The following is a 24,862-nucleotide window of genomic DNA, read 5'->3' on the forward strand; positions in this document are numbered from 1 at the left end:
CTGTATTCTTAAAAATGAAATCACTGAGTAAATTTAAAAAAAAATGGAAAAATATACTAATAGCTCTGCTACCACTAACATGAATGCCGCCCTCTCTATGTTTCATTACAAAAGGAAAACAGGAACCTTCTCTCAAGGAAACTATAAAACTGTGAGACAGAATTGCTAGCCAGTACTTACTTCCAAGATGAATGTCAATACTGACAACAGACACATCATCTTTTTCTGTTTTCTCTCCTTTCTTTTGTTTCTTTTTCAGCCCATCATGAATTCTTCTCCTGCACCAACCTTTTCACCTCAGAATACCAATTGGTATCTATGTCCTCAATTATTTGCTGCAATGGATTCCATTCTCTGTTTTTCTCTACTGTTTTTACCCATCACAGCTACTGTGGAAGTTATTCGCTGATGTCTTCACAGATGTCCTACTACACTATCCCTTCTTACCAGAGTTTTCCATACCCTTTCCTTGCCAATTCTGTGGTGAACCTCTTCATTCCTTACCTCACAAGTCCACCTAATTTTCAACATTTGTCTACAGCACACCATCTCAAATGCTTCGATTCTCTTCTGTTCCAGTTTTCCCACAGTCCATGTTTCGCTACCATAGAATGCAGTGCTACAAATGTACATTCTCACAAATTTCTTCCTGAAATTAAGGTTTATGTTTGATACTAGTAGAGTTCTCTTGGCAAACAATGCTCTTTTGCTAGTGCTAGTCTGCTTTTCATGTCCTCTTTGCTCCGTCCATCGCGGATTATTTTGCTGCTTAGGTAGCAGAATTCTGTAATTTCATCACTTTGTGATCCCCAATTTTGATGTTAAGTTTTGTTACAGCACAGAATAATACGGGTTCCAAGTTATAAAATTTTTAATGTAGGTCAACCACCTCGATGTAACACAGGCTGGTTATTCCATGATTAGTGGCGGACCAGGAAGAATGGTGATGCAAGATGGACAGACAGCACAGTCTGCAACTCTGCAGTTGCTGAGTGATAGGGAGCACACACAGCAGGAAAACAGAAAAGGACAGGGACTAAGCAAAATAACACACACGCTCATTTGTGCGGTGGGATGGCACAAGAAGCAACAGACAAGGCTAGGGAAAACACTCATAGACCATATCAGCGCACACTCTGCTGCAGAGTGAAAGTCTCATTCTGGACTCATGGACCAATTTAACTAACTGCTATGAGAGAATTAAAGGAAGGGTCGCAGAATACCGAGGCCACATGCGCGGTCATCGATAGTACACCGCACATCACAGGGCTACGGAGAGCTTTTGAAATACTCAAGCCCCAGTTCGAAGTAAGGGAGTATGGTCCAGGTCAATGGGAATCATGCAGCCCATGTCAATGATATTCTGTTCCATGACCATGCTGTTTTAGTAAGTCTTGTCTCAGATCAACCAGCGCAGTACCAGCCAGCCATTGATTGTGTGGATTGTCACAGAGCTGAACTCCACTGATGAACTTCATGTTGTGTCACACCAACCACTACTTAAGGGAGAGCTGATGAACTACCAGCAGCAGTGCAGTACCAGGTGCTGTACTCTCTGCGTGTGGGATGGAAGATGACGACTATGGTTCCTGGTGGACCACTATCCGGTACAGTGTATAGGTACATAAAGGAAAAGCCCCGACATGCTATGATAATAAAAGTCAATAATCACTAGTGCGGCCACTGTGAACACCGGCAAAGAGATATTTTGCTACGCCAGAAGGTCTTCAGTTCTTGTGGCGAGAAGACATATTTCTTGTGATACAATGTATGGAAGTATGAAGTGTGAGAGTTCATTTAGTGCAAAACCATGAAAGCTTTCTTTTCTTCCACGCATTATCCCAATATCATGTCACTGTAGCCGCCTGCACCAGAAGAGGAAGTCTGATGAAAAATCCTTATTGTATCCATGGTCAAGAATGAGAAATAATTATGGCGGAAGAAGACGAATATAATCAAATGGCATAAATCTCATCAGCATAGAGAATACAGGAATCGATGTAAGTTAAAAGTGAAAGACATTGTATTTGTTTAAAAATCTATAAGGAATCAAAATGATAAAAGTATGAAAAAATTGATTTGTTTAATTAATTATATTTTTTAATATAAATTTGCACAATGCCTAAGCACCTTCAAGCGCGGGGCCTACCAGGCAGGCAGTACTGGGTTCAATGCCTGCCTACTACACCACACCGCGGATGGGGTGGTCCAGGGAAGCAGCAGCACGGAGTGGGATCAAGTACACTCCCTCAGCCAGTAGCGGCCATCCATGCTGTACCAGGCTGGGGTAAGCATCTGTATCGACACAGGAGGAATGACATCTTGCTACGGCACAGGTGCAAGGACTGGTGCAGCATCCGACACCAAGAGTCTGTGACCAGGGCAGGAGGCAACTACAGCCAACAGTGCACCACACTTTGTAAAAGTTGTCAAAATAAATGATTCACTGAATAATAATGTTTTCTTAGTGCCACGAGCACTTCCTGATGATTACTGACATCATGTAGAGGCACCATCCACTCAGCCCCTCTGTAAATTAGAGTCAGAAGTGTTGACTCCACTATTTTCATCTGTAGGTAACTGTTACATTAAGATGTCAAGGAGTTTGATCTATGGTGGTTAAAGGGTCGGGCGGCCATAATTCATTGTCATTTACATATTACGGTATTGTTTTGTTGTCTGTTCTGGTGTAGTGCCACACATATCTATTATATATTGTGGTTTAGAAGACAGTAGTAAATTGCACAAGAATGCCAGACACAAGGTTGGTTTCTACCAGTTAGGCAATAGCCAAACTAACAGATCAAGTGTCACATTTGCTAGCAGAGAGTGCATCATGAGGAATGAATGGCACAATTAGAGGTTTTGTGAGCTGCACAAAATTCACAGCCCGGTTTGGGTGAAACAAAATCTTTAGTAGGCCAGTGTCACTTTGCAATAGATTCTTCTGTAGCTCACTTGTTTACACCTTTCTCTGGGAAGACAACCGAGGATGTCACGGTATTTATTAGTGGTGTCTTGGCTACAGCCAGAAAGTGGAATTGGTCAGATGCAGTTATGTTAAGGAAGGCTAATTTATGCCTTGTGGGTGAAGTGAAGACATATGTCATGTAACATGAAACACTTGGTAAAGCAACCTCATTTAAGCATTTAGCTGAAGGTTTGTGGCAGAGGTAGCGTAAACAGAATAGTGCTAGGTTTTTTAGAGAACAACTGAGTGAGTTAAATCTGAAAGGAAATGAAACAGTAGAAAATGTTTCAGACCAAATATGTAAGGTGGACACTCACACATATGAATTAATGGGAAATCCAGATGCTGATCATGTTATCCTGTGGGGGTCTGAGAACAGGGCTTTTGATGTGTTTTTGAGGGGTATACCTGCGGAATTTTAATGACGATTTAGGACGGGAGATCTGGATGATTTGGACGCAGCATTGCATATTGCCACACATTTGCAGGAAGTAGATAGTGCGATGCGAGGACGCACAGAGAAATGGTTGTCTGTTACAGAAAAAACTTGCTATTGTTGTGGAAAAAAGGGACATGTCAGAGCACAATGCAACCAGCTACAATGTTACGGGTGTGGGCATAGGTTTTTTAGAGAACAACTGAGTGAGTTAAATCTGAAAGGAAATGAAACAGTAGAAAATGTTTCAGACCAAATATGTAAGGTGGACACTCACACATATGAATTAATGGGAAATCCAGATGCTGATCATGTTATCCTGTGGGGGTCTGAGAACAGGGCTTTTGATGTGTTTTTGAGGGGTATACCTGCGGAATTTTAATGACGATTTAGGACGGGAGATCTGGATGATTTGGACGCAGCATTGCATATTGCCACACATTTGCAGGAAGTAGATAGTGCGATGCGAGGACGCACAGAGAAATGGTTGTCTGTTACAGAAAAAACTTGCTATTGTTGTGGAAAAAAGGGACATGTCAGAGCACAATGCAACCAGCTACAATGTTACGGGTGTGGGCATAGGTTTTTTAGAGAACAACTGAGTGAGTTAAATCTGAAAGGAAATGAAACAGTAGAAAATGTTTCAGACCAAATATGTAAGGTGGACACTCACACATATGAATTAATGGGAAATCCAGATGCTGATCATGTTATCCTGTGGGGGTCTGAGAACAGGGCTTTTGATGTGTTTTTGAGGGGTATACCTGCGGAATTTTAATGACGATTTAGGACGGGAGATCTGGATGATTTGGACGCAGCATTGCATATTGCCACACATTTGCAGGAAGTAGATAGTGCGATGCGAGGACGCACAGAGAAATGGTTGTCTGTTACAGAAAAAACTTGCTATTGTTGTGGAAAAAAGGGACATGTCAGAGCACAATGCAACCAGCTACAATGTTACGGGTGTGGGCATTTTGGTCATAAAGCGAATGAATGTAGGGGTAAAAAGCAGAATGGCAGAAACAAACGGCAGGATGCACTAAGCCACACCGGGAATGTTTTGTCTGTTGGAAAGCATTCCCAGTAAATCAAAATACTGCAGAATTTAAGACAGAGACGGATTGTTGTTTGATGGGCATTATAAATAGTAAGAGGTATAAGTTTTTGGTCGATACAGGTGCAAATACTTCTGTGGTTAATCTAGACCTCATGGGTAGGAGAAGACTGGCTACTTCAAGGTATAATTTACATGGAGTAGGAGACAATGATGTGGTGTCATTAGGGACAACACAACTTGTTTTTCATATTGGAAATATGGAATTCTATGAGCAAATGAAAGTACTGCTGTCTGTGGGACAAGGATATTCTGTGATTCTTGAACTTCACTTCCTGGATAGGCATCATGCTAAAATTAATCTTCCGCAGCCCACAGTTGAACTTTATGGAAGCTTGTTTCTAATGGGTATGACAGCTGTAAATTGTACAATGTTGCAAGGTGCACTGTTAGCTAAGATGTTACCAAATGAACTGCGTACACATGTGTTAAGGATAGTTATGCATGACAAAGTACCTGCTGGTACAGGGAAGTTAGTTTATGTATTGGTAGATGGTGATGTTCCACAGGAAAGATTATGTGTGCTTGAGCCACTGCAGAACAATGAGACATTGGATGAAATGCATTGTTGTATAAGGAGGAGTCTTGCACACATATCAGATGTTAATGGGGAACTGATGATTCCAGTTAGCGTGGATAATTTCAGGGTAGATGAAGTGTATCTCCCAAAAGTTTTACTTGTAGCGAGCTTAGAGGTAGTCAATGAAGAGGATATCGATGAATCACAGGGTGATCATGGCATCAAACAATCCGTTAATGCAGATGTACTACAGAACGAGGTTAGTCACTTGAAGGATGGAGAACAGGAAGGCACGGAAGCTTTACTGTTGCAGATTTATTTGATTTGAATGGTCCACTACCAGCAACACTGATCACACAGTATCGCATACGAACAGGGGATAATTCACCAGTGTATAAGAAGCCATATAGGATTGCAAAGCATCTACAACCACTTGTAGATGAGTTCACTGACCAGCAGCTGCGTGAAGGATCATAGAACATACTGATAGTGCCTGGTCCAGCAAAATGGTTGTGGTCCCCAAAAAAACAGTTGATGATAATAGATTTTGTTGCTACTATTGGTTTTTAAATGCATGAACTACAATGGATGCATATCTAATTCTTAACATTATGGATACATTAGACAACCTAGGAAATTGTAAGCATTTTGCAACGATAGACCTTCAAAGCAGCTACCACCAAGTAGAAGTGTTTCTAGATGATAGACATAAGACCACATTCACAGCCAATTTTGGACATTACCAATATCAGATAATGCCGTTTGGTCTGAAGAATGCTCCTGCTATTTTTCAAAGGCTACTGGATGGTGTCCTTCATGGTTTAAAACCCAAAATATGTTTGGTCTACCTGGATGATGTAATAGTACATTCAAAAACAATGGAAGAACACATTAAAAGTTTAACTGAAGTGTTTAGTAGGTTACTAGAAGCATCTTACTTTAAATGTAGAGAAACGTCATTTTGCGCAAGCACAAGTAACGTGTCTAGGTCATATTACTACTAGAGATGGAGTCATAACAGATCCTAGACTTACATCAGCCATATGTGATTTTCCAGTGCCAACTACTACTAAGCAATTGCAATCTTATCTTCATTTATGTAAATACTACTGTAAATTTCTAAAGAGTTTTGCTGAAATCGCACGACCATTAGCCATGTTGCTTAAGAAAGGAGTTGGTTGCCAATGATCACCACAGTGTCAAGAGGCTTTTGAGAAACTTAAGAAAATTTTAGTGTCAGATCCTGTGTTTGTGTTTCCTGATTTTGAACGTGAATTCATATTGGCATGTGACACATCTAATATCACGGTGGGTTGTGTATTAAGTCAAAATGAAGATGGAAATGAACATCCAGGGGTGTATGCCTCCAGGCAGTCAAATAAAGCAGAAACAAATTATTCCACAACAAAGAAGGAAGCGCTAGCTGTCACATACGGAATTTCATACTTTCGTTGTTATTTGTACGGTCGGCAATTCAAAGTCGTTACGGACCATGCTTCTCTCAGATGGTTATAGGGTTAAAGGATCCACCAAGCCGATTGGCCAGATGGACACTGAATTTGATTATGAAATGATTCATAAATTGGCAGCTTCAAATAAAAATGCTGATCCGTTAGGCAGGAAGGTTGTAGCTTTACTGGATATGAACTGGATAAAGGCACAACTAGCTGACAGAGAGTGCTGCACATTGTTTCCAACACACTCACAGTTTGAAATGCAAGAAGGCTTGTTATGCAGAACTACAAAGTGTGGACCACACGTTGTCATTCTTGCAGCACTGAGACAAGAAATGTTACGTTTGAGTTGCAACAACTACCTGAAGCAGATAGACCATTTTATTTTTTAGGATTAGACATTCTGGGAGCTTTTAACTAAACACCTGCTGGGAACAAATATGTTTTAACAATTTAGGACCATTTTACACATTATTTGGTTATGGTAACTATTCCTGATCAGAAGGCTAGTACAGTAGAACAATCAATGATGAACACTTGGTTATTGAAGTACAGTATACCTGAAACTATTATTACGGACCAGGGAAAAATTTTTGTACCTGAACTACTGAAACAACTATGTCAGTTATTACAAATTAAGAAGTTACGTACCAGCCCGTTTCATACTCAACCAAACGGGCGAACTGAAAGAGTTCACTGTACATTGTCTATGATGTTGAGCCACTACGTTGACTCACAGCATTTAAATTGGGATGTCTACTTGAACCTAATTGTCTGTGCCTACAATGAAAATTTCGTTCTGGAATGGGTCTCTCGCCATACGAAGTTGTATATGGTAGGAAAATGCTATCACCTTTCGATGTGCTTCAACATAAACTGGGTGCACAAGGTGAACCAGTGAAAGAATTTGCAAAGAAATTAAAAGCAATTTGGAAAATGGTGAAACGTGCCAATACAAAAGCATTAGAAAAACAAGAGCGTATTGGGCAAAGAGCAAGAAACCACCACAGTATAGAATAGGACAATGGGTATTGTTAACTAAACCTTATACTCTGATAGGCAAAACTAAGAAATTTTTGGATAAGTACCAAGTTATTGAAATGACTTCACTGGTCAACATAAAACTGCAATTACCAACAAGAACTTCAATAGTGCACGTCAGTCGAATCAAACCACTCACGGGCGTAGTTGACACATTGCCACAAATCTCTTCACCCAATCATGAAAGATCAGAAGGATGAAAGAAGCAACTACCTAAAAAGGACATACCTTATTCACTTAGATCCAGGAGTAAGTAAAGTAGGATTCTGCAGTGTAAGCCAAATATCATGATTGTCGTTACTACATTGGTATCATTCTTTTATTCTGTTTTGTCTTTAGTTAGTTCTTTAAAGGAGGGAGGGGAGTGACGATGTTTACCTTTCTCTCAGGTTATGCGCCGAGAGTGCTGGCCAGAAAAATTCTTCTGAGCGTAGCACTACTATATTGTTGCCAAGGAGATATAATGCAGAATCAACCACTGCACAATGGCTTCCTGTTCTTAGAAAAGTAGATGTCCTACTAACAATCCATAATTGGATAACAGAGTTTGCATTTGATGTTTGGGAAGTGAGAAATGAAGTAAGAACACTACAAGACAGTTTGTAGCATTACAGAAATATGTAAACAGAGGAGGACTGTTGGAGGATAAGAAAAGCGAGTACCAGGATTTAAACTCTCATATGAAAAACTGAGGACTCAGTTGGAACAGATAACCAAAATTGTACCACAAACATTAGTATGAAGGAAGCAAGGTTGGTTAGATGCAGGAGGAAAGCTATTAAAAATGGTACTTGGGACACCAGATAATGAGGATACTGAGAACATCTGCATTAAGATTCAGTGTGTACAAGAATTAGAGGAGAATACGCGAACAAAAGTGGAATGGCACAAGACACAAATAGGGAATATGGAGTAAGAAATATCCAATGTGACTAAAACAGTAAGAAATTTAACAGCTGAATCAGAGCAGTATGCACGTGGAACCAGAAATGTTTTGAATAGTGATTTAGAGACGATTCAAACTCATTTGAGTCTTTTAGATGATAAAAGTGCTAGTAGCCACATCACTACGCACTCTAGTGAACACATTGGATGACGCAAGAGTAGAGATAGAGACATAACGTAAGGCAATACACAATGCTACTCACGGGCAGTTGAGTTCAACTTTAGTAATCCACAGCAAATTCTCGTAGCACTACAACAAGCACAAAGAGACTTTCCCAAGAGGTTGCAGCATATTTTACCAACAACAAATACGAATATAGCTTTATTTTATTGTATATTTACTGTAGAAGTAACAACTGATAAAGCTGGGATACGTTAGAATTAAATTTCTAGTAGTAGGAATGGATACACAATACCAATGTTACACAGTACATCCATATCCTATAAAGTGGAGTACAATTCAGAAATGGGTACAGTTGCAAACATCAGAAATTTTATTAGTTTCAAAGAAAAGAGATGCTCATGTTTTACTGTCCATAGCAGATTTCAACAACTGTGTTCAGAAAAGAACTATTATTTGTCCAGCAAGGGCGATACAAACCGACCAAAAGTCATGTGAAATGCAATTGTTTTTAGGGAAGCTAGAAGTGGTAGATTTCGAGAAAAAAGTTTTCGCACCACAAACAGAATTCCAGAGAATTGGAGACCACTGGCTTTATTACATCAGAAAACAGTAATCATTACTTGTTATGAAAATTTAAAACCTACAGGAATTATGTAATTAGAATTAAAAGTTAATGGAATGCTAATAAATGGGACTAGATGCGAGATAGCAGGACAACAGTTTCACCTTCCAGCTAACATTATGGGTACAACACTAATTACCATGGCCAGACCAATGTTGTATTGGCCAGAGAAACCCCCACACATACTATCCTACCAAAACCTAACTTTTATCAACAACTTGTTCAATTCAACTTTATTAAAGTCGATACACAACTTGATAAATTCTGAAAACCAACAAGTCTCAGTAAACCAAATATTGCAGCACGTGAAACGGTATTATGAAAACCAGAGGCAGAAGACAATTATTTACAGTTTGTCAACCATGAGCGTAATATAGGTTCTGATATTTATTTGTGGAGTCTACTTCTGCCTGAAACGTAAGATGGTACACCCAAGTGAAATAGCAAACCACCAAATGCCGGTGACATGGATACAACATAGTCATAAGATGGAAGCAGAACACACAACAGTGTAATTAGATAAGCAAAGCAGAATCAATATTCCATTGTAACTTAGCACAAGGAGAGATATAAATTAATGTTTAAGAATGTGTAGGCTAACTAAGAACAAGTGAAGTTGAAAATTCGAGCCAAATTTTGACAATGGGGAGGGACGTGTTACAGTACAGAGTAATACAAATTCCAAGTTATAAAATTTTTAACGGAGTTCAACCACCTTGACATAAGATAGGCTGGCCACGCCATGATTAGAGGCAGGCCAGGAAGCATGGTGATGCAAGACAGATGGGTGGCACAGTCTGCAACTCTGCAGCAGCTGAGTGAGAGGGAGAACACACAGCAGGAAAACAGAAAAGGACAGTGATTAAGCAAAATAACACACATGCTCGTTGCATGGCGGGATGCTGCAAGACGCAATAGACACAGCTAGGGAAAACACTCAGAGACCAATTTAACTAGCTGCTAAGAGAGAATTAAGGTAGGGGTAGCAGAATAACGAGGCCACACGCGGTCATTGCTAGTAAACCGCACGTCACAGAACTACGGAGAGCTTTTTAAATACTGGAGCCCCAGCTCCAAGTAGGGGAGAATGGTTCCGGTCAATGGGAATGATGCAGTCCGTGTCGATGACATTCTGTTCCATGACCATGTCGTCAGTAAGTCTTGTCTGAGATCAACCAGCGCAGTACCAGTCAGCCATGGATTGTGTGGATTGTCGCAGAGCTGAACTCCACTGATGAACTTCATTCTGAGTGTGGGATAGAAGATGATGACCAGGGTTCCTGGTGGGCTGCCGTCCGGTATGCCTCAGCACCTCTGGGTGCTGGACCTACCAGGCCAGCAGTACTGGGTTCAAAGTCTGCCACCGACACCACATCGCAGATGGGGTGGTCCAGGAAAGAAGAGGCACAGAGTGGGATCGAGTACACTCCTTCAGCTGGCAGCAGTCATCCATGCTGCACCAGGCTGCACTAAGCATCCGTATTGATGCAAGAGGAACAATGTCTCACTAGGCTACAGGCACAAGGAATGGCGCAGCGTCGGACACTGAGAGTCTGTCTGTGAGCAGGGCAGGAGGCAACTATGGCCAACAGTGCACCACCCTTTGCAAAAGTTGTCAAAATAAACAATTAACAGAGTAATCATATTTTCTTAGTGCTACGAGCACTTCCACACGATTCCTGACATTGTGCAGAGGTGTCATCCACTCAGCCCCTCTGTAGTTTCACACTGTTCTTACTTTTAGTTACTTCCCATTATTTTATCTTCCTTTAGTTTACTCTCAATCCATTTTTTGTACTCATTAGACTTTCATTCCATTCAACACATCCTGTAATTGTTCTTCACTTTCATTGTGGACAACAATCATCAGCAAATATCATCAGTATCCTTCCACCTTGAATTTTAATTCCACTCTTGACCTTTCCTTTTATAAGTGCCATTGCTTCTTCAATTATTTATTTAGCGTATGGCAAGTACAAATCACGTATGAAAAATCTAAAAGTACATAACACACAAAACAGTTACAATATCACAAACAAACATCTAGGTTAGAAATATAATCGATTGCACTGTTAGTCCCTTGTTGGCCCAGGGTAGGCCCTCAGAGGGCATTCTACCACGAGATGGTGAATTGTCTGCCTGTCGGCGCCGCAGTTGCACTGTGGTGATGGCACTATGCTCCATTTGTACAAGGAGTCCGCACAGCGGCCGTGGCTCGTCCTGATCCTGTTAAGGGTAGACCAGATTTTGCGGGGCAAGTCAAAGCCCCGAGGCCTGTTAGATGTTCCCAATAAGGTGTTAACCTGAGGCGGTGTCTTTTCCTCCCATTCTTCTCTCCAGCGGTCCTCAAGAATAAAAGCGTTCTTTACCAGATCTTTGGCACTTGCGAGAGGGGGGTGTCTGGATTTCAATCTATTTTGCTCAATTCCATTACTCAGGGTGTGGATAGGAAGATCTGGGCTATTTTGGATTTTTCGACACTCCCTGACAAGTGCGTGTTCTCTGCGCAAATGTGGCGGCAGGATATGGCTCAATACAGGCAGCCATTGGACAGGAGTTGACCTGATCGTTCCAGAGATAATCCTCATCGTTTGGTTCAAGACTGCATCTACCTTCTTGATGTGAGCACTATTTAACCATATTGGGGAACAGTACTCTGCTGCAGAATAGACAAGTCCTAGCGCAGAGCTACGCAGAACGGAGGCAGTGGACCCCCAACTAGTGCCACAAAGCTTTTGGACAATGTTGTTTCTAGTTCTGACTTTTTCAGCAGTGTTTACAAGGTGTTGTTTATAGCTCAATGTTCTATCGAGTGTCATGCCCAGATACTTTGGTGTTCTATTATATGGAAGAATGCCGCCATCAAAGCGGATCTTGAGCTCTTTGTTTGCTAATTTGTTATTCAGGTGGAAACAAGTGGCCTCTGTTTTGGATGGGCTGGGTTGGAGCCTCCAGTCATGGAAGTATTTTCCTAGAGTGGTCAAATCGCTGGATAGTGTGATCTCAGTTTCCTCCATCACTCGATGTTGTGTGGCCAAGGCCCATTCGTCCGCATATCCGAACATTTTGGATCTCGTCCTAGGCATATCGGCTATATACATGCTGAAAAGCAGTGGAGCCAGTACTGAACCTTGGGGCAGGCCATTATTAAGTTTCATGAATTTACTTCTGTTGTTACCGATGACAACCTGGAATGGTCTATTGCAGAGCATTTCGTTGATAAGGTTAGCCGTTTTTAGACATGGCACGATGCGGAGGAGCTTATAAAACAGGCCCTGTCTCCAGACAGTGTCGAACGCCGCCGTCAGGTCAACAAATACCACTGATGTTTTTTGCTGTCTTTGGAAGCCCGCCTCGATGTAGGTTGTTGGAGCGAGGACCTGATCCGTGCAGCTTCTTTTCGGCCGGAAGGCCGCCTGTTCTACCGGTACAGCCTCCAGGATGACTTCGCTCATTCTGTTGTACATAAGTCTCTCCAGTAATTTATAGATCATGCTGAGTAAGGCGATTGGGCGGTAGCTCTGAGGTTGGTCACTCGGTTTGCCCGGTTTTAATATGGCAACAATTTTAGCCTATTTGAGAGTGTGCGGAATTTTTCCAGTTTGCAACACGTTAGAGAAGAATCGCGCAAGCCATAATCTTGCAAATTTACCACAGTGGAGCAGAAATTCTGGGTGAATCCCATCAAACCCTGGGGCCTTTCCTGGTTTTATATCGTTCAGGGCCATATTTAACTCTTCGACTGAAAAGGGTTGGGAATATGATGCATTGTTCTCTGCTGTCGATTTTAGCTCTTTAAGCTCCTTTTTAATTTTTATAGTATGGGCTCGTTCCTTTGGGGCCCTGGATGTCTTGCTGATGTGAACCGCAACTGTATTTGGGGACATAGCACTGGTCATTCGCAGATTTTTACCTCCACCTCCAAGTCTCCGAAGCAAAGACCACGCCCTTCTGCTTGATCTTGTAAAATCCATTTGTTCCACGGTCTCCATCCACTTAGCACGCCTGGCCGCGTCTAGGCTATGTAATAGATCGCCTGCAATTTCTTTATCCCCATTGTCCAGAAACTGTCTATAAAGCCGTTCACTTTCCTCGCTCCATCCTGGCACATATTCTTTTCTGAATCCTCTGGGCATACTAACTTTAGCTGAGCTGATGACGGCTCCAACAAATCTTTCGTAGTTCTTATACGTTGGGGGTATCCATCTTCAATGTATTGACTGAGCAGAATGGGTGAAAGACTATATCCCTGTTTTACACTCTTGTTAATCTGAGCACTTTATGCTTGGTCTTCCAGCCTTATTGCTCCTTCTTCGTTCTTGTACAAATTGTATATACCCTTCTTTCCCTACAGCTTACCCCTATTTTTCTCACAATTTTGAATATCTTGCACCATTTGACATTGGCGAATGTATTTTCCAGGTTGACAAATCCTATGAATGTGTCTTGATTTTTCTTCACTCTTGCCTCCATTATGAACTGCAATGTCAGAATTTGCCTCTCTGATGCCTCTATCTTCCCTGAAGCCAAACTGATCGTCATCTAACACAGTCTCAGTTTTCTTTTCTATTGTTCTGTATTTTACTCTTGTCAGCAACTTGGATGAATGAGCTGTTAAGCTGACTGTGCAATAATTCTTGCAGTATACAGCTCTTGCAGTCTTCAGAACTGTGTGCATGATATTATTTCGAAAGTCAGATGATGTGCCGCCAGACTCGTACATTCTACACACCAAAATGAATAGTCATTTTGTTGCCACTTCCCCCCAACAATTTTAGAAATTCTGATAGAATGTTATCTATCCCTTCTGCCTTATTCGATCTTAAGTCTTCCAGAGCTCTTTTAAATTCTGATTCTATATCGGCTCCTGTTTCTTCTTCTATCGCATCATCAGACAAGTCCTCTCCTTTCAATGTGCTCTTTCCACTTATCTGCTCTCTCCTCTGATTTAACAGTGGAATTTCCATTGCATTATTAATGTTACCACCCTTGCTTTTAATTTCACCAAAGGTTGTTTTGACCTTACCATAAGCTGAGTCAGTCTTTCTAACAGTCATTTTTTTTTCGATTTCTTCACATTTTCATACTGCCATTTTATCTTAGCTTCCCTGCACTTCCTATTTATTTCATTCCTCAGTGACTAGTATTTCTGTGTTGCTTAATTTCCCTAAACATTTTTGTACTTCTTTCTTTCATCAATCAACTGAAGTACTTCTTCTGCTACCCAAGATTCTTCGCAGTTACTTTCTTTGTACCTATGTTTTTATTCCCATCTTCTGTGTTTGCCCTTTTTATAGATGTCCATTCCTCTTCAACTGAAGTGCCTGCTGGGTTATTCCCTATTGCAGTATCTGTAGCCACAGAGAACTTCAAGCATATCTATTCATTCCATAGTACTTCAGTATCCCAGTTCTTTGTGCATTGATTCTTCCTCTTAAACTTCAGCCTACTCTTCCATCATTACTAAATTGTGATCTGAATCTATATCTGCTTCCAGGTACGCCTTCTAATTCAATATCTGATTTTGGAATCTCTGCCTGACCATGACGTAATCTAACTGGAATCTTCCATGTCTCCTGGTCTTTTCCAAGTACATCACCCCCTTCTTTTGTGATTCTTGAACAGAGTATTCAATATTACCAGCTGAAATTTATTGCATAATAGATCAGCTTAATTAATTTCACCACACAAAACTTGCTGTGTATCATGCGATAACTTGTTTGCCTTGTAATCATAATTCTGCCAGAATTAAAAACTACATTGCCACACCTGGGAATGGTTATGCTTGTATCTCCATCTACATCATTTATTGTGTACTTTTTGATTGGTGGTAGATTTTGTGCCGAGACAATTGCTAGTGTGAAGGAATTTAATTCTTATATTAACAACACTGGATGTACCGGTTACTAAGCTACTTTGTGTGTGTCGTCATAATGGTACAGTACTTCTATGTAAATACATACCGTATTTACTCGAATCTAAGCAGCACTTTTTTCCAGTTTTTGTAATCCAAAAAACCGCCTGCGGCTTAGAATCGAGTGCAAAGTAAGCGGAAGATCTGAAATATGTTGGTAGGTGCCGCCACAACTAACTTCTGCCGTCGAATACATGTAGCACTACACAGGCATGCTTTGCAGGCACAAAGATAAATACTGGCGCCAAAACCTCTGCGTCAGTAAATAAATTTTAAAAAAGGCGGAAGACGAGCTTTTTTTCTCTGCCCCGAATTTCGACCACTGCCTTTTCATACATTATCCAACGAAGTAAATACAAATTCCGTATTGTTCATCTTCGAATGTAGCAGCTTTTCAATGTACTACGAAAGTCCGACTGGCAACACTGTTTGCGATGTTTGTCAGTATGGCCAATTCTACGTTCTGAATTTTTTCCTACCTGTGAGAAGAGATGGTTGCTAATGGGAACTTTTATGAATCACATGCAGTATTGTCTTCACCATAAGAATAATACGAATATAAACATTTTGCCATGTATTCTTTCGTGTTTGCTGCTATCTCATTTAAATCCTGTCTGGCTAATAAACTACGAAACTAGACTGGGACAACAGCAAACGCGGAAGTATACACATATCATATCATGTTTATATTCGTATTATTCTTATGCCTAATAGGGATACAGTCAGAAATGAAGCACGGCAACTGACTAGATTTTTGAATCTAAGAAGACTAATTTTTGTGCAGAAAGTAATGTACTAAAGAGGCGTCTGCAAAGATTTTCAAACGGAGAAAAATTTTTGCTAAACTCTCGTTCAGAACATATTCTATCATATGCAGTTTATTACTTGGTTCTTGTTGATCATTAACAAAGAAAGCAGCAATGTAAATAACAACAAATAGCAGTCTCTTGCCATTGTTTCGCTACTGAGACAATTCCTCTCTCTGTTTTTTTTTTTTTTTTTTTTTTTTATTGTAAGCGGCGGTAGCACGCACAAAAGCAAAACATGCCGCGAGCGGCGACAGGTCGTAAACATTCATTATCAGAATGCGACAAACAATGCATGACACAGTACAGTAATGCATTTTCAGCTCAGAGTGACGTAAACACCTATAACAAAGAGAACAGCACTTATTAGATCAAAGAAAAATAAGCAATCAATTCAAACCAGACGAAGCACGTTAAAAACGAAGGGTACCCATATAAATACGGACGGAGCACCTGACGCATAGCAATGGTTACCTGGTAAAGCTTAACTGCTAAGCTTACGGCTCGAACCAAACTACTGTAGCTGTATCATCTTTCATTCGACCTAAATTGTGTCTCATATTACAATGGACCAACTTTGTTCCGCTTTGGAGGTGCGGCCTAAAACTTCTCTCCCCTTGAATCTCGAGTCTCAAATTTCAGGTGCGGCTTAGATTCGGGAATTTTTTTTTTCCTTAATTTCGAGTCTCATTTTCCAGGTGCGGCTTAGATTCGAGTGCGGCTTAAATTCGAGTAAATACGGTATAATGGGCAATGCTAAATGATGGTCTCTCAGGAAAAAGAGGAGCACGATCCTAAATCTATGAAAGAAGCCTGCAGAGTGAAAATCTCATTCTGTATACAGAGAGTTGTTACCTTTACTCATTCCATTAATTTTATTTCACACAGAACTATCCAATACATTTAAATAAATATATATACTGGTAGTTCTTTGTTATTTATAGAAAGAAAACCAATTGATGGTGTTTTCATGCACTCAATCTCTGAATGCAGAAAGACTTTTTTTTATATACCTGGTTTTGAAGTCACTATCTGCTGAATTAAATTGTGTAAGAAGGCTTTCAACTTTCAAAGGATCACTGAGTTGCAACATTTTGTCTGGGCATTTAGGATGACCTCTTTCTACCATGCACACTTGGACCCATTGCTCAAAAAAGGAGTCCCCTCTCTCTTCAGATAGCACCACCTGCACATACAAAGTTTGTTTTGTCACTAAAATCAATGGTTCAATTAAATCTGAAAATATAATTGGTTTTATTGTAAAATAAATTACACAGTCTTTTAACTGGTACAATTACATACATGAGAACAAACAACGAGACATGAGATATTAGACACACAGAGCAACTGACAATTATGATAAACTGTTAAGTTTCCAAACAATGTCATTTAGAGTCAGAATGGTGTGTAGTTGAGATGGTGACAATTTTAGGTGTTTTGCCCTGAGAGAGAGACAATGAATACTTTGGGGTATAGCCAGTTTGCTTTCTGTTTCTGTTCCACACCATATATTCTACCTGACATCATTCTTGCCAACTGGAGGCAATACTAGGGGCATCCTTAATTTGGGAATCAGCTTCTACCAGTGACATTCCCTCATAAATTGATAAACATGTCAAGTTGTTTCTCTTGAACATTCACTTGATATATGTTTTGTTCCCTTTACAACACTTGCAATAAACAGAAAAAGGCAAAACAGTCACTATAATATTGGTATGACCAGACAGACAGAATCAGCAGAAAGACTGTTACTTAGTGCATCATGTGATACACTCCCATTTTCTACTGTGTATCTCCCCTCCTCCCCTTCTCACTGGTTTGTAACATGCTCACCACTCAACCGAACGAAGAACACACGCACACACACACACACACACACACACACACACACACACACACACACACACACACACAGAGAGAGAGAGAGAGAGAGAGAGAGAGAGAGAGAGAGAGAGAGGGGGGGGGGGGTGCTACTACTATTCAGCAGAACAGCATCCAGAATGGTAAAATCAGCATGCAGTGCTGGCAGGAAACAAGGATTCTCTCCTTCCTCCCCCACATCCCCCCCTCTCCATGTGGGTGGGTGCGTGTGTGGGTGTGGGTGTGAGTGTGGGAGGGTGGGCATGCATGTTAGCACCGAGGGAGAACACTGTTTGGAATCTTAGCATTTTTTTTTACATCTAGTTCTATGTGTCTGTCTGTTTCTTAGCAGATCTTCTATTTGGCTATTCCTAGTAAAGCTTTCCTCGACACAATAACTTGTTTGAACATCACAATGTTCAACAAGGTAATGTCCTATTGGAGATGGTATACTCTTGCCTTCCTCTGACCATTGAACTGACTCAACCTGACGATTGCAGGGGAACTACACATTGTGGATTCTGAACCATGGTACAATTTGGCATTTTTCATATACACAAATTTCAACCAGAGGTGAAAGAAGTGATGAAGAGCAGAAAAAAAAAACAAGGAGCGATTGGAGGATCATACACAGATCTTCAAATTTGCAGTCTGACACTTACTGAACTACTGACCCACACTAAATAATTATACTCCATCCTCGATTCTTAATTAATTTATATTTGTTAAATCTGCTGTTCACAGGAACCACATAACAGCAGAACACTTAATGTAAACTATGAACTGAAAACGTACAGGTAGCAAATACCTATCACTGTTTTATTTGAGTTTCTATCTTATTAAAGGTGGCTTTCCCAGTGTTCAGCTGACTTGTTGTTTCCCTTTTATGCATAATGCTTCAAGGACTGGACCTGTAGCCTCCTCTTGCCACTGTAGTGTGCTGTCACATGTATTCCCTGCCTGGAACCCAACTACACCGTGAACTACTTTCAACAATGCACCGCTATTAATAACCAAGTTCAACTCGTGAAGCCCATTTTGCCCATTGATGCTCTTTTTTCTGAAAGCTTGCACTGATTATTTCATGAAATGCATATTCTCTCAGCATTTTCCCACTCTGGTAGATGTGATGGCTGGTGAGATTTTAATGAGTGTAGGACCACAAGCCTTGTTTAAATTGAAACCTACACCTCAATTTATTAGTTTTTCTAAAAATTTTCTTTTGGTAGACTTCTTCACTACACTGTTCTGGGAATTAGGCATTTGCACCAAGGTACTGGACTCATCGTATTTCATTTCATGATTATATTCTAGCCAGTACTTAGTGACAGCTGATTTACAGGGTTGCTCTAGTCGGGTGTGTTGCTGATGTTCCTTGCATCTCTCCTCACCTGTTTTTAAAGTCTGCCCCATGTACGTCAAGACACATTTGCACGGAATGTGGTATACACCTGGCTTTCGGAGACCTCGATCGTCTGTAATTTGGTAAAGAAGATTTTTCATCTTTCTTGATGGAAGCAAACTACACTGGATGCTGTGCTGCCATGGCAGTCTAGCAATCTTTCCAGATATTGGGCGAGCACAATGTAGATAGCGATTTTTTGTTTCTCTGTATCAGTCCTAATCTCTCTCTCAGGTGTTCTTGATTTGGCTTCCAAGGCCTGCTCAATTTGATGATCTGGTTACCCATTCCTTCAGAACACTACTCATAGGTTTTGTAATTACTTGGTGAGGTTCTCCTTGTCTGAAAATGTTAGATTTACACTGAAGTGCGAAAGAAACTGGTATACGTTTGCGTATTCAAATACACAGATATGTAAACACGCAGAATATGGTGTTGCGGTCGCCAATGCCTATATAAAACAACAAATGTCTGATGCAGTTGTGAGATTGATTACTGCTGGTACAATGGCATGTTATCAAGATTTAAGTGAGTTTGAACGTGGTGTTATAGTTGGTGCACAAGTGATGAGACACACCATCTCCGAGGTAGCTATGATGTGTGGAATTTCCTGTACAACCATGTCATGAGTGTACTGTGAATATCAGGTATATGCTAAAACATCAAATTTCCTACATCGTTGCAGCCAGAAAAAGATCCTGCAAGAATGGGACCAATGACGACTGAAGAGAATTGCTCAATGTGACAGAAGTGCAACCATTCTGCAAACTGCTGTAGAGTTCAATGCTGGGCCATCAACAAGTGTCACCATACAAACCTTTCAACAAAACATCATCAACATGGGCTGTCGGAGCCGAAGGCCCACTCATGTACCCTTGATGACTGCATGACACGAAGCTTTATGCCTCACCTGGGCCTGCCAAGACTGACATTGGACTATTGATCACTGCAAACATGTTGCCTGGTTGGATGAGTCTCGTTTCAAATTGCATCAAACGGATGGAAGTGTACGGGTATGGTGACAACCTCATGAATTCAAGGACCCTGCATGTCAGCACGGGACTGTTCAAGCTGGTGGAGGCTCTGTAATGGTGTAGGGCATATGCAGTTGGAGTGATACATGAGCCCTGATATGCCAAAATATGACTGACAAGTGACACTTACATAAGCATCCTGTCTAATCACCTGCATCCATTCATGTCCATTGTGCATTCCGACAGGCTTGTGCAATTCCAGCAGGACAATGAAACACCCCACGCATTCAAAATTGCTACAGAGTGGCTCCAGGAACACTCTTCTGAGTTTACACACTTCTGCTGGGTACCACATTCCCTAGACGTGAACACTATTGACCGTATCTGGGATGCCTTGCAATGTGCTTTTCAGAAGAGATCTTCAGTCCCTCGTACTCTTAGGATTTATGGGCAGCCCTGTGGGATTCATGGTGTCAATTCCCTCCAGCACTACTTCAGACATTAGTCGAGTCCATGCCACATCGTGTTGAGGCACTTCTACATGCTCGCGGGGACCCAACACGATATTACGCAGGTTTACCAGTTTCTTTGGCTCTTCAGTGTATATAGACCAGAGTCTCATGCACAAAATTTCTTTTTCTTTGTGACGGATAGCTTAGAGGTAGAGGTCAGAGTACATGGATTTCTATACACTGGCATCCAGGGATCTGTCTGGTCTTTCCACAGTTAACACACTGGAGAATGGTAGCTGGTCCTCTTTTTCAGGTTTCATCACAAATTTTATATTAGGATAGATGGAGCTTAAATGTTCAAGAAACTCTTAAAAATGTTTATTGTGGTTTTGTTCCACATGGCCACATCACAAACCTGTCATTCATGTATCGATAAAAACATGTTGGTTTGAACTTGGCAGAATCTACTGTCCTTGCTTCAAAGTGTTCCATACACAGGTTTGCCACAATAAGCGATGACAGACAACCATCATATCATTTATTTGTTCATAATTTTCCTGTCAAACAAGAAGCAAGCTGAGGTGACAACATGCTTAAAAAGTTCCATGAAACAATAGTCAAACTTGTTCACAGTTACTGATGGTTCCAAGGATTAAGAAAGTGGGTCTCTCATAAAGAGGGAGACAACACTCAAACTATCCATAATATCTGTACACAGTTGACTGAGGTGGTGTACAAACTGAGCACAGTTACACATGTTGTGTTTGCACTTTCCCACATATTCGCTAAAAAATCCATTTCAGATATTTTGCCAGACAGTAGTGTGTAGTTGTGCCAATACAACTAATGACAGCTCTTAGAGGAATGCCTGCCTTGTGTGCCTTAGGAAGGTCATACAATTATGGTGGCACAGCTGCTCATGTTCTCTGACTCTTAACATCATTATGTGGAAATCCTGACTTACTGAGAAGAGTCATTATCTTGCTCTTGATTTTACTCAGAGCACTGTCATCTTTCTGGTAGTAGGCAATGTCATTCTAAACATAAAAAATATCATTACTCTAGTCCACGTGCGTTACTAGGACTGAGTGTTGCCCTTGTTGACTGGTAGAATTACAATTGCGCTCTCCTCCCACAGATTTCATGGAGATGTTCAATCTGAGCATTGGCTTCTTGGTAACTATTCCACAGGTGTCACAACAGGCCTCTTTTGCTACTTCTGGTGGAAGTGAAGCTGCAGCATGCTTAGTGGAGGTACAACAGATTACATTTCTGGCCATCACACCATCAGGGCTAGAAAGTGCTGCATTTGACAGAATGTACTTTGATGACGAACTCAGCCATCTTTTTCAGGTACTGCAAGATTCACTGTTATGTATACTCACTGCCTAGACTGGTTGGAGTCCAGGCAGAGTGTACTCATGACAGCAAAACTTGCTGCACCTGAAGAAGGCAGGTTGGTCAGTCACCGAAGTATTGTGCATAAAATGGAAACAACAAATTTGTATAACATCCGGAAGTACATAGTTAATCAACCACACACAGAAAATCTGAGAGATCATGTAAATCATTGTTTACTGAACAAAGGAAGCAAATGTATCAGAGTGTGGTCATGACTTTATCATCAACTCTCTTGCTAAAGATGGTGAGACATAAGTCTACTTTAAAAAATAATCAAAACATATCAAACAAATATCAGATAAAATAACAACAAAAACAATCAATTGTTGATGAAATTATTTAACTGGTTAAGTAAAAAGTCTACTCACCAAGTGGTGGCAGAACACACGCACATAAAAGACTGTTGTGATTGGCAAGCTCTTGGAGCCACTTGCTCCAGGAAAGAAGTCTTTCGTTCTCATCCCGTACGGTAAGTCTGTCCTGACCAGCGGTTCTGGGTGATTTTCCCAAAATCTACCACTTTTCCTAGACCTCTCCTGTCCTTTTCCTTCACCCTCCTACCTTCCCCTTCAAGCCTTCTTTCTGAAGACGGAGCCACTGTCTCTGAAACCTTGCCAATCACAACAGTCTTGTGTGTGTGTGTGTGTGTGTGTGTGTGTGTGTGTGTGTGTGTTCTGGCACCACTTGGTGAGTACAGTTTTTACCTATCCAATTAAATAAAAAACATCAGCTAAAGATACACAAATAATATAAATGCAGGTGTGTGTTGCTGTTTAACAAATAACACAAGAGAAGCATGAGAAGAAGGAAGTGCGAAGTGCTGCATCAGTAATTCCTTGTATGTTAAAAAACAGTTTTTGGAAAACAGTTTAGACGAGACTGTTGTGTGTGTTTATAAGTTGTGCCAGTTATAAGATATTGCATTAACAATTTATTCTCTTATAAATATGTTGTAAATTAAAGCTCTATTTTGTATCTGTTCACAATCAAGATGTAGAGAGGGAGAAGACTTAAAGAAATAAAGCACATCAGAGGTAAGAAGCCGAAATGCAGGAATTTACTCTGTTGTATGTGCTTGATGATTTTACAGGGAATGGCAATTAAGAAATGAAAGCAATTATATTAATACTCTGATTTTATCTTTCCTTTCTAGCGCAATACACAGATTAAAACAATAAACAATAATCCCAGATGGAATACAAAAAACAGTCTGAGATGTTACAACCACTTGTAACACCATAATTAATACTGTAAATATTCTGTATTGATTAATTCTGTTCAATGTAGAGTATGTGTTTTTCACTATGTAATATCTTTGACCTATTGTAATGAAGTGGAAAGTTGTGTATAATGTTTTCTCTTTACTATTTAAATTCTTTGTATTAACTGGAGGAAAATGTTATATAAATATGTGGCTTTTGTGTTGACATGTTAATATATTTAAATATTAAGATGTGAATATAATAGAGGGAAACATTCCACGTGGGAAAAATATATCTAAAAACATAGATGATGTGACTTACCAAACGAAAGCACTGGCAGGTTGATAGACACACAAACAAACACAAACATACACACAAAATTCCAGCTTTTGAAGCCAACGGTTGCTTCATCAGGAAAGAGGGAAGGAGAGGGAAAGACGAAAGGATGTGGGTTTTAAGGGAGAGGGTAAGGAGTCATTGCAATCCCGGGAGCGGAAAGGGCAAAAAAGGACAGGTATACACTCGCGCACACACACACATATCCATCCGCACATACACAGACACAAGGAGACATTTGTAAAGACAAAGAGTTTGGGCAGAGATCTCTCGAAGGTTAGGTGGACGGCGGAAAGACACTCTTGGTGGAGTGGGGAGGATTTCATGAAGGATAGATCTCATTTCAGGGCAGGATTTGAGGAAGTCGTATCCCTGCTGGAGAGCCACATTCAGAGTCTGATCCAGTCCCGGAAAGTATCCTGTCACAAGTGGGGCACTTTTGGGGTTCTTCTGTGGGAGGTTCTGGGTTTGAGGAGATGAGGAAGTGGCTCTGGTTATTTGCTTCTGTACCAGGTCGGGAGGGTAGTTGCGGGATGCCAAACCTGTTTTCAGGTTGTTGGTGACCATCCCGCAACTACCCTCCCGACCTGGTACAAAAGCAAATAACCAGAGCCACTTCCTCATCCCCTCAAACCCAGAACCTCCCACAGAAGAACCCCAAAAGTGCCCCACTTGTGACAGGATACTTTCCGGGACTGGATCAGACTGAATGTGGCTCTCCAGCAAGGATACGACTTCCTCAAATCCTGCCCTGAAATGAGATCCATCCTTCATGAAATCCTCCCCACTCCAGCAAGAGTGTCTTTCCGCCATCCACCTAACCTTCGTAACCTCTTCATCCCTATGAAATCCCCAAACCACCTTCCCTACCCTCTGGCTCCTACCCTTGTAACTGCCCCCGGTGTAAAACCTGTCCAATGCACCCTCCCACCACCACCTACTCCAGTCCTGTACCCCGGAAGGTGTACACGATCAAAGGCAGAGCCACGTGTGAAAGCACCCACGTGATTTACCAACTGACCTGCCTACACTGTGAAGCTTTCTATGTGGGAATGGCCAGCAACAAACTGTCCATTCGCATGAATGGACACAGGCAGACAGTGTTTGTTGGTAATGAGGATCACCCTGTGGCTAAACATGCCTTGGTGCACGGCCAGCACATCTTGGCACAGTGTTACACCGTCCGGGTTATCTGGATACTTCCCACTAACACCAACCTGTCAGAACTCCGGAGACGGGAACTCGCCATTCAGTATATCCTCTCCTCTCGTTACCCGCCAGGCCT

At 41.0% G+C, this 24,862-nt stretch overlaps 1 protein-coding gene across 1 annotated transcript in view; it reads right to left on the minus strand.

Moving 5' to 3' along the window:
• Positions 1-24,862, minus strand: part of LOC126187348 (mediator of RNA polymerase II transcription subunit 24) — a 171,154-nt gene that overhangs the window by 79,565 nt on the left and 66,727 nt on the right. The window contains exon 11 of the mRNA XM_049928372.1: positions 16,964-17,136. Within this exon, the coding sequence (XP_049784329.1) occupies positions 16,964-17,136 (173 nt within the window). The remainder of the gene's footprint in view (positions 1-16,963; positions 17,137-24,862) is intronic.

Source organism: Schistocerca cancellata, chromosome 5, assembly GCF_023864275.1.
Source record: "Schistocerca cancellata isolate TAMUIC-IGC-003103 chromosome 5, iqSchCanc2.1, whole genome shotgun sequence".
Classification (NCBI taxonomy): domain Eukaryota; kingdom Metazoa; phylum Arthropoda; class Insecta; order Orthoptera; family Acrididae; genus Schistocerca; species Schistocerca cancellata.